Source organism: Mesitornis unicolor, unplaced genomic scaffold (genome assembly GCF_000695765.1).
Source record: "Mesitornis unicolor isolate BGI_N332 unplaced genomic scaffold, ASM69576v1 scaffold39482, whole genome shotgun sequence".
Taxonomy (NCBI): domain Eukaryota; kingdom Metazoa; phylum Chordata; class Aves; order Mesitornithiformes; family Mesitornithidae; genus Mesitornis; species Mesitornis unicolor.
In genome coordinates this window covers 1-11825 of record NW_010169240.1, presented here as the reverse complement: position 1 = coordinate 11825, position 11825 = coordinate 1, and the positions used below count along the sequence as shown (strand labels likewise).

Sequence of the window (11825 nt, the reverse complement as noted above, 5' to 3'; positions counted from 1 at the left end):
ATGGCAGAAAGAAGTGTCTGAAGTTCAGCATCCTTTCTTAGCTGTTTATCTATTTGGTGTCTTATCAACAGGATCAACTATATCAAGTATTGAAGTCTTGCTTACATTATGAGTAACTGACTGTTCCCTTTGGTGTATCCTAACTACGCCCAATTTCCCTTGGGCGTCCCATGCTTGTTGCATGTTGTTCTGTCAGCTGGGGACAGCCAGCGTGTCTGTTTTTAGCAGTGACGTGTTGAGCAGCACACACAAGGGAAGATGCAATAGCTATTTAGCAAGGACATGATGTAAGGGAATAAACATCTCCCGCTGACTTCTTGTCCTTTCTGGAAAAGTTACTTGTTACTTCCATTTTACCAGTGTTTACAGAAGAAAGGTACAGCTTTGTGAATTAAAGGCTTGCAAAGCTTAGAGTTTTCAATCTCCAGCCCCATGGATTGCGTTTAGCCTGCCAGAATAATTAATTCAATGTGTTTCTCAGGAAGCCTCAGATTTTTCCTATCACACTTCCACATCTTAATGACACCACACAGTCTGTTTCTTGAGTTTTATGTTGATATTTCTATCAACATAATATTATTACCTGCAAGGCGAAGCTGTAATTATTACAATTTCCTATGCTGAACAAGCCTAGAGCCAGTATACGCACATTCCAGCTTAACAAGCCCTTATCTCATCATCTACTGTCTTAATTGGTACAAGGTCACAAACCCTTCTTCTGGATCAAAAGCAAACTACTATAGGATCCAACTTGACTACCTCCTAATTCCAAGTGGAAAAATTTCTCTGTGAATGGGTGTCATAAGGACCAAATTTCTTTCTGTTTGTGTTTGTGCTTGCTGTGATTTTAATACAGTTAAGTAGTAAAAATTTAGACAATTGCCATCACAGTTATGTAATTTTCTTTTACAGGCAGATGGGAGGCACAAATGATGAGGGCCATTAGGAAAGACTTAGCACCTCAGAAGTTACAATCAAAACACAAACTATGATATATTGGTGCTATAATATGGCATGCCAAAGGCCCTTTTCTTGGCAGCTCCTCTGAGAAACAGTATTTAAAGAGTGGAAGCAATACTTAAAAGTTCTACTTGATGTATCACACATGGTTCGTTTTAGAGATTCATGAATTAAATTGGTCTTGGGAGGAGAAAAAGAAAGAAAGAAACCACAACCCCACAGTCCAGAAATAATTGAAAGGAATGTACTGTACTGTGGACCTTTTATTAAGTACTGTGTGTACGTTGTAACCTTCATCTCATCCAAGATCACAGATTCAAAGACAGGAAAAAATAGGAAGAAATAAATCTCCCCAAGGGCTTGCAGCTAATTAATGTCATTTGAAAAAATCTGTTTCTTTGTATCTTGCATATAAATAGCGTCATAGCACAAAGCTAGGTAAAAAAACCCTGAATTGTGCAACATTTTCAAATGTTGGTGCTGATTTCAAAATACTTTTTATTATTCACTGTATCTGGTACAGTAATTCACAAATTAATACACTTGCAGAAATGGGAAACTTTGCTATAGCACTATGACAGAAAAGTAGTTCCTGAAGCATTTTGGTCTCAAAGTTAGCATGAAGATCTTGTCTTCTGAAAAGATCTAAAATTTTAAATGAGTGAATCTGCAGTTTTGTTTTCTCTTTATATAGCATTTTAGAGGGTTACTAAAATGTAAGTGTTAACCTAAATTTATATAGTTTTCCTAGTTGCTGGTTTTGTCTTTGCATTTACATGGATCAAAAATAACTGAAGAGATGTTGGCTCAATTTTCCATCAACATACTGAGGAATATGGCAAAGGCAGATATGCAAAGGGAAGAGACACAAGTAGTACAGGGTTGGTTAAAAATAGTAACAAAAGTGCATGAGAAGCCTTCATATACAATTTAAAATTTCAGTGGAAGTTTGCATTCAACATTATCCTACATAAGCTGTAAACCTGCAACAGCAGGAAGTACTGAGTGCGTAGCATCAATGAATCAGATCCACAGACCTACTTCAATTTCACGTCCCCATATTCATTCACGTACACCAGTCATTTTCACTTTTTTCCTTCGCTTCCTTGACTACCAAAATCACTTGTGAAATGAAGAGTACAGAGGCTGTCATTGTAAATTTGTGATCAGGACTAAACATATTGCTTACACTTGGACTTAATGGCGGAGTTCTGGTTAGCATTACATCTCCTCCTTTCAAGTCCCCATTTACACAGTGTTCCTTCCACTTACAGATTGCTGCTGTCTTGAGCATTATTTCTACCTTGGCTCAGTAAACGCTGTTTTCCAACAGCATAAGAAAACCCAGTGCAATTTTTTTTTTTCAATTAATGTTTGAAATGTTATCAGCAACATAGTTAAAGAAGTTTGTGTAGACAATGGTCGTCTTACATTTTACACATGAAATATTTCTCCTGGTATGTTGATACAAGACATCTTGCTGCAGTAAGAGCAAGGTATTTGATTCAAGGAGGCAAAAAAAAAAAAAATCAGGCCAGGAGATGCTGCATTCTTTTAGACCAATAGGTAAGAAAGTAGTCATCTACTAAGACTGAAAAAAATGGGGAGTCGCTTCTGTTAATGCAAGTTTGCCATTCATGGTCAATTTATGATGCAAATTACCTGAAACAGTAGGAGTTGTAAACAGAAAGTAAGCTTCAGATCTTCCAAGACCTACACCAGACCACCAGCAATGGTCTGAGACAGACTGCAAATGAAACCTCAGCCTTTCAGGTAGTTTCATCATAACATTACAAAAGCTTATCAGCAGCTTAAAGAGACAGCTGCAGCCTAGCTAGCAGAGCAAAGTGAGGCTGCTTGAAGACAATTTTCCTCCTGCAGCAAGAACTTTAAAGTCTTTTTATTATTAAAAGATAATTTTAATAGCATATGGTTTTACAGTAAGGTTTTATGTACATGTAATACACAAATTAAACAAATACATATTGACAAAGGTTGCAGGTAAGGCGATTTTCTTCCCAAACTGTTTATACAGCACTGAATGTTCTCATGACTTTGTTTTTAGACCTAAAGTAGGATAAAGCCTATATGCATATAGGTGTTCATATACTGTGAACTAGAACAAGCTACCCAGCATTCTTTTCAAAATTTCAAAAGAATTGTAATGACTTTTTTCTCCAGTCGGAGATATAACAATCTTTAGTTAAAAAAAAAACTCTCTCAGTTGATATTTAATCCTGCTGTCATTACTTTGCCCTCTATTAACTCACCACTATTGATTTATTAATACCATGCTGACTCTAGACTGCAAGGTTTTTATATCAGGAAACAATGTAACAGATTCACTGGTTGTAACGGCCTGTGTATTTTGGGTATCTGTGAAAGCGCATTCGAATCACTGAGCAATAAAACACAAACCATACAAATAATGATATTTGGTCTATAATTTTTTCAAATGTTGTAAATATAAAGCATTGTAACAAAAAGTTCCCTTTAAGTGGTACATCCAAAAGCAGCAGGTCACTGATATGCTCCTAGAAAAGATGCAAAGTTTGTCCATTCTAGATAGGATTGTGAACAAATAACTGTGAATCCATTACTTTCATCCTGTACTGAAGGGCTCTTACTACTTGCTAAATTTATCTTCCTGTCTGGATAGGAAATCATCTAGCTAACAGTGTCTCCGATTTTATTTAAATCATTTCTTATCAAAGTAATCTTTCAGAACCACAAGTGATCTTCCAAAAGACAGCAGCTTCAGACTTACAAGTTTATGTTCCTTATAGTTTCAAAGACTTCATCATGGAACCAGGTGTCAGTAAACACATTAGAGTTTTGCAAAGCTTCAAAAAGACGCCTATAGTCTTCTGGGTATAAGTTACGTGCTTCAGCATTTCCTGGAATTTCTAGCTTGCTCAGTACTTGGTCACCACTGTCCAAGCTCCATGAACTGAAACAAAAAATCATAACAGAGCATTTCTTTATGTGAAAAATTAAAGAGCAAGAAACAGTATCTGAAGGCCCATTTCACTCTTCCACATCTTCCTACAACACAAGATATTTTCAATCCATACTGCAAACAGGAAGAAACCTCTGCTAAATAAGACATGTAAATACCAAATAAAGCCCCCAGCAGACCTAGACAATACCAAACCACATAAGCCTCCTCATTAGAGGGTGGGTGCCCTCCCTTCCTCCTCCACCCCAACTGCATAAGTCAGTAACAGGCATTTCAGCATAAAAAGGGATTATTCTTCAATGCCTGGGAAATTAAAGCCAAGGTCATCTTCAAGAAGATGATTCAGTATAGCATGAGTTAGTGTGATTTACACCTCCCAGGTATTTTTGTCTCTGTATAAACAGATGTATCCACGGTCTCTCCATCTGCATCATTGCTATGAAAACCAGACCTTTTACAAATGCATGTATACATTAACTATTTCCCAGACAGCAAAAGGGTGTATGAATACACAGAAGATGCCTTCAAGGTTAGTTCCACTTCCTGGCCGAAGGATCAAGTGGAGATAAGGTACACCACTGAGCTTTAAGAAAGAAATACATTTCCACTTGTCTTTGCTAAATGAGCTACTGCAGTTTATTAGTTTGTGGGGGTTTTCAGTTTTATTTCCTTTCTGGAAATTAACTTCTGTAAACCAATGAGAAAAATTCTAATTATTTTTGTTAACAAGTCAAAGTCAATGCTTTCCAGACTGCAAATACTCCCATTTATGGGAAATGGAAATCTACTGATCATAAAGCAAAGTGAATAGCTCCACTGTAATAACAAAAATAATAATTAAAGAGAGTTGCATAATTGGTAAATAAGTCTGAAGCCTGTTTTTTTAATTAGATAATAGAAAGTCATTTGAGGACATCCTCACTCCACCTTCAGTAACCTTCAGCTGTTTTCATTAGTGTTACTTTGATATTTGTTATAAACTGAACCTCTTTTTCAGCTTTTAATTTCTATACCTGGAAAACTTGCTAACTTTATTATTGTCTGTAGAGCAAGTGAATCTTCTTGCAGATACATGACCTCACCTCCATGGGAGGTACAGACAATTACTGCGTATTTTCATTCTGAATATTTGTCAACTTTCCTGCCAAACCTCAAGTTTTTATCATCTGTGAATACAGGCCAGGAACAGTACCCAAAATATTGTATTGTGGGTTGCAAAAATGAAGTCTTCAATATGTAGATAATTGATTTGGGAAAAAAAAAATCTGTATTTCTGTTGCAGATAAATAGCAGTTTGAGAACACATTTTAATATTTTCCTCTATTTCTGCAATTCTCACTTACTTTAATCTATCAATAAGTCTAGACTTCGGTTTAGCAAGACACTGTTTCACCATGAAAATAAAGGTAGCTGAATTCGTGGGCTCCAAGCCTCCTGTAAATAAATTTTTCTGAGGAGTCAATCGTACCAAACAAAAATGGTCATTTGGCAGCCTCTGCAAGAAAAACAAAACAAGCCACTGAAAAGTCGATTTTATCATAGTGTTCATCTTTAACTAAGAGTAAGTGTTTCATCTGTGCCACCAGTAACATTTCTTAAAGAGTTTTAGAAGTCTTAACAAGATTATTTTGTTGGAAGCTGAGGCTTTAAAATTTTGTTCTAGAATGGAGATGCTTTACATCCTCCCACCCCCAAAACAGGAAAAGAAATAGGAAACAAAACAGATATTCTATCGCTTTGGTTTTATTTTTTAAGACTGAACTTTCTTATTTGAAATAGACAATGCAGGCTTGATGCAAGTTTTCAAGAAATTACATGGCCTATAGTATTCCTATACTATGCAAAGTTTGAGATCTACCTGCCTTTTATATATAAAGTCAGAATTATTTGAGTGTAACACTAAGACAATATTGCAACTTCAGTATTTTAAAATTGGGAAGGGATGGAGCCTTTAAGTGAAATAACTGTACTTCTGTATTGGCATCAGTGGCTATATCGTCCAGTAGATCTCACATCTGTACTTCTCCTAAGGCTGTCACAATACATCTTACACCTGACAGGCCTCTCTTGTGGCTTCACAGCAATACACTGAAGTGTGTAAGGCACACGCAGTCATTTATAGTCACTGATATAGTACCATAACATTTCAAACAATACTCAATATACTACTGTGGCAGTTTTCTGGGGAGGGAAAAACCAAATATCAAGTAAACATATTTTTATATTATTGGTATTAAATCAAAATATGCTTATATTATACAAAGGAACATTGTTACTTCTACTAAAGAGAAAAGTAAAGAACTTTACACAGATTGTTTTTCCACTTCTCAAATTTAAGCTTTGAGATTCACCCTTTCCAGCAATTAACTAGCACACGGAACCTATACTGGACATGGGATAACCATTTTAATCATAACCAGCAGCACACGGATTGTGCTACTAATGATGGTAACACTTGTTTTGTTCAAGCAGGTAGATGTGACCCTGTCAGAAACTTCTTTTGAAAAAGACTTTTACCTGTTCACATCCCTTTATGCTGCTTATCCACTATATTTTTCCATCATAGCCAATAAGGATAACTAGTTTATTTCCCTTTCTGAGCTAATAGCAGTTTGTCACCCCACTGCTGATGTATCTGCATGCTGCCTCTAAGTTGTAATTACTAGAACACTTCTTAAAAAGATACACTATTCACAGCCAAAAAATATGTGTAAATGCTGTTATAAAGTTATTTTAACCTTTAATTAAAAGCAGTTTAGCTGCATCTCCAAAAGGATAAAAGTGCACACAATGATCTTACCATGCTTTTTGGTACTGCCAGTCCCCCATTTTTCAAATTAGTTACAAATGATGACCAAGGTTCCTATGGGAAGGAGCAAATATATTACAGACTTAAAGTGCTTTGTTAGGACTTGGAAAAATATTTACCATCAATCCAGTCAAATCAGAAGTTTAACCGCATTTCTAAAATTTACTTTAAAATCATGTAAATATATTAGAACTAGAAAAAAAAAAGGTCAATTCATGAGCACACAAAGGCCAGAGTGTAAACATTATTTAATCACAAGTATCTGAACAGTACTAGTAAATTACTTACAATCAGAAACTTGTATACATTTCCACACAAGTGAGACTACCTATTAGTTTTGAGGTCAAAATTTGAATCAAAGCTAAAAACTGACAGCTGACCGTAAGAGCTGCTGTACTGACTCCAAAGTTCCACCAGCTCAATAATCTGTCTCCTGAAGTAGCAGATGTATACCAAACACTGTACAACCAAGGGCATGCATATGTAAGATTCCTTGAGCATCATCTTATTCTTCAACTTCTTTATATTTACCTTAACATATACCTCATGTATAAGGTATTTAGAAGACAAAGATAATGAAACTTTTAATTTTAGATTAGCAAAACATTTAAATGATGAAGGTAGGTTCCTAGAAAAACAGAGCACAAACAAAGATAAACCTATAAAACAAAGTGCAAGTTGATCGCCATGGACTCATGTGGAGGTAGGGGCACAACATAAAAAACTTTCTAAAACTAAACCATAGCATGTTTGACAAGGTAAGACAGTTACTGATTAGCAGAAGAAGCAGGCCTGCTTGGAACATAAAGGCACCAAGACTGGAAACCACATTTCTACTGAACACAGCTCAGGAAGTCAAAAGCATACATGATGGCAAAATGTGGAGGACATAACAAAGAGCAGACTATGACAGACTAGAAGAGTGGTCTTCTAGTCTCACACAACCCCTAGATGGAAAAGACTTATCTGTTGCACAAACATCTCTTTATCTACCAGCTTATGAGAATAAATGTTTCTGAGTACAGTGGCTTGTAATGAAAATACTGACATCATAGTTAATAATGATGCTACTTAAGTTTGACGTAAAACATGACTGTTTCAGGTTTTTACATGCATTCAATAGTTCTTCAACTAAACTAAATGTCAAATCAGCTTCCAATTAGTTTACGATAGTAAAACACTATAAACTCTTTTCTAAAAACATGTCCGTAGCATTAGACCATGTCAGCTGGTACAAAAAACTTACCATGTGCAATAGCTGAATTTCACATCCTACTTGCCAAAGTACAGTAAGTGCTTGGTAAATCCTCGTTTCCTCAGGCTTTGCTGTTAATACCTAACAAAATGGTGAAGAAAGAGCATTTTTGTTGCAAAAACTAAGACCACTTCTTTAACTAAGCAAAATCTTTTTATATATAACAAGTATAAGTAATTCATCGCTAAGTCTAAAATTATACAGTAGAATTCTACATTAGGCCTCAAATACATACTTTGTGCTATTTCAGTACATCTTGTCAGAACACATGAGATTAGAAGACATTATGGCAGTCTAAGTATTTCTTTGATGCAGTTATTTGGATAAGTCAGCTGTGTAGGAATTTCAAGCTTAAACTTTCTGGTCCCTTTTAAGGCAGAGAAGCTTCACACATAAGAGAAACAGGGACCATATTTTAATATAAAAACCATAACATGGGCAGAGTTATCAGCTCACAATAATAATATTCCCAACGAGACACACAAAGCAGAGTAAGCCAAACATCAGGTGACCTCACTGAGCATGAAGCAGTTTGCACAGTCATCATCCCAAACAATATTACAGATCAGAGAACTCCTAGGGCAAGAAAAAGAACTTGTAGCTTTTCTCAAACAAGGCAAAGTAAATCGTAGCAGTGAGATTTAACTTCTCATAATAAATTTAGAGAGCATCATTATATGATCAACCAAAACACAAAAAGAAGATTCCAATTGCTTTTACTTAGGTACACAATTCTCATTTAACAATGTTCACAATAAAACCAGGAAATTTCATTAAAAACACAGTGACTCCATAAATGGAGAGGCTGCCCCCATTTGCTCAAAAATCCAGCCACTAAAAACATACCATTTAAAGGGGTATTTTAGTGGTGTTCAACCTGTCATTTTGTGGAAGAATATACTTACTTTTTTTCACTAGGGTGTTAGACACAACACAGGTTGTGTAAGCACACCTGGAAGTCTTTTGCTTACTTATAATTAAAGGTTTGTGGCTCTATATGAACCTCACAGTTTCGCAGAACGAAAAGATACCCATGAACTGTAAGTACAGTTCTGGAGGTCTGAGACAGTGTAAATTAGGAACACGTAACTCAGAAAGCTGCTCTGCACCTTAGTATAGAGAACTTTAATTAAAAGGCATGTAAATCACTCATATTTTGCCTGTTTTTTTCAGTACTGCATACAAAAGTGGCTCAAGAGGGCAATACATCTCACAGAGTATGGCATTTAGTAACACTGATTCCTCTTCACGAGAAGTTTTGAATTCAGTCTTCACTATTACCTGACACTAGTAAACAATTTTGGTGCAAAAGCACGTTACAGAATTTAAGCACCTCGCAAGTTATAGTGGAAAGCAGCTCATGTGCTGCTGCACATCCTTCTCAAGGACCAGCCCTCACATATGTAAGATTTGTGGTTATGTGGCAACAGAATTTGTTGTATTACGTGGCAACAGTTTCTTGACAGTGTAACTACTGTATAGAGAACAAATAGGAAACAGACAAGACTTAATTTTAGCAGAAGAAGAAATTCACTAGCAAAAAACATTAACTATACAATATAAATGTTTGTGTGTTCTGTGAAGCACTACTTATTCTTTATGACCTATAAAACCTCTTATACATACCTTGTACTCTTTTTCACTTATAAAGATGTTGAGTTCTACTCTTCCATATTTGTATATGGAACTGCATTCATACAGGGCAAAAAGAAGCCTCCAAAGTGTGTTCCTTTCCTTTTTTTGTGGTAAGATTCCAAAAATTTTCAGAGGTACATCTGTTTCAACAGTGTGTAAAAGTATCTTTACAATTTTGCAATATGTACTAGACAATCTCACTAAAGCTAATGTCTAAACTACAAACAATTAAGAAAACAGTCTGTCAGCTCACGTTGCTCAAGAATGAACACATTTCAAGCTTTAGTCCAAGCTAAGCCCAGTTTGCATTAGACTAAACCTTTAATAAAGACAAGAAAATAGCTGAGATTTCTGACTGCCACAAGGGTTTTTTTTCAAACTATCAAGAACCTAAATAAAGCTGAAATGTAGGAAATAATATCCATTAATCGAGTACATACATTATGTAGAACGTACACCCCAAGCAAATCCCAAAGCTTCTGCCAAACTTCCTATGTACCCATCAAACATATTTGTAATATGTGTAATTATATACATATACCTGCCCTCCAAGGAACTGCTGCTACACCCATGGTTTCAAAAAGTTTGTCAGAATACATAGCAGGTGGCTTCACCGTTCCAGTCACCAAAGGATCCAGTCTGAAGAAGTCACCATAAATTACCTTTAATTGTCCATCCAGGCTATTCTCTAGGGACTGAATAAAATTAGTTTCAGTTGAAGAAATCTGGATGCAGTAACCTGTCTTGCAAAACATCCAACCCAACAAAAAAAAAGTTCAAGCACTACCTAAAATTGTTACTCAGTCAACAGGAGTCAAATCTCAGAGCTGCTGCTTACAGCTGATAAAAAGAATATGCTTTCTCCACCGTGCAGGGCATTTTGACATTTTTGTGCTACTCAACTGAAGCTTTCAAACACATTCTTAAATTAACAGGATGTTTCTGCAATGTTTTGCAAAAAAAAAAAAAGTCATACTCAACTAAGCAACTGCATTTAATAATTTACAACTGGAATTCTTCATATATGCAGAGAGAATGCCTTTTATAAACATCTTCAATCAGATGAAAGTCTTTGATGCCACTTTACAGCATTGTAACACAATCCTCCTAGTGCAACTTCTGCAGCTCGGAGTCTGACCACCTTTGAATTCATGTAAAGCCAAAGTGAACAGGAGAGGACAACAAGTGCAAGTGTCTTAATATTACCAGGCAATTGCAGGGCAACAGATTAAATAATATAATGAGATAATCAGAATGACCAAGACTATTTTTTACAAATTTCTGAAAGCTACATACAGACATCTTGCCTAAACATACACAGCTACAGTGACTGATTAGTATTAGCCTCAAATTGATACATAAAACTATTCATAGGAAGACCACAACCTTCAATTTCTGCATACACAAAATGTTCAATCAATTGATAACAAAATAGCCTGTTGCTGAACGTGCAATGTAAAACCAAACAACATTTACTATTATTAAGCATTATTTCAGATGTTACAAGTAACAATCACTGAGTAATTCCTTTTTGATCCAATAGTAATTACACAATTGTAAGTTAATTGTTTTATTTTCCCTTCAACCAAGTTTTAGAAATGTGCTACCAAATAAAAAATGTACCTGTAAGTTTGGAAGAAAAGCTAAGTTACTTTCTAGAGCTACGACTCTAACACCTGCATTGAGCAGAGTTCGGGTCAAGATTCCAGGACCTGAATGAGAAAAATAATAATAAAAAAATTATAATTAAAGTGCATTTTTCCTAAGCCATTTCCTTGAGTGATTTTCCCAACACTTGGGACACACCACCTTCAAGAAGAGATAACTTGTGTTTGTTTAAACTCACTTCAAAACTTAGAAAAAATATTTACACACAGCCTGAGATTCCTCAGTATATTACACTAAGCACAGTGTTACAATTAGATACTGAGGAACATTAGATACAATCTTTCAAATATTCCTACTACGTTTTCTTCTGCCAACTGAAATATACTTTGAAACCTTACCCATATTATCTCTACAGACAAAATATCCTTTGCAGAAAATAAAAAAAAAAGTAGCTGCAGAGGGCCAACTGTGTAATGGCACACAGTCCTGCTTTTACTGACAGTGTTTGCCTACAAAACCAAAAGTATAACCTAGACAGAAATTAACATTCCTCCTTAGCGGTTTTAACACCAGTGGCTCAAGTCTGTATAAATGGGACC

General features: G+C 35.7%; 1 protein-coding gene across 1 annotated transcript; it reads right to left on the bottom strand.

The window, feature by feature from the left end:
• Nucleotides 1–3723: 3723 nt before the first annotated feature.
• TFB2M (transcription factor B2, mitochondrial) lies at nucleotides 3724–11330 on the bottom strand (the record flags this gene model as incomplete). Its single annotated transcript, XM_010179285.1, has 7 exons — nucleotides 3724–3910; nucleotides 5263–5414; nucleotides 6720–6782; nucleotides 7975–8064; nucleotides 9610–9758; nucleotides 10160–10313; nucleotides 11242–11330. Coding segments are annotated over 7 exons (884 nt in total), but the record flags the coding sequence as incomplete, so codon positions are not given.
• Between the last annotated feature and the right edge of the window lie 495 nt (nucleotides 11331–11825).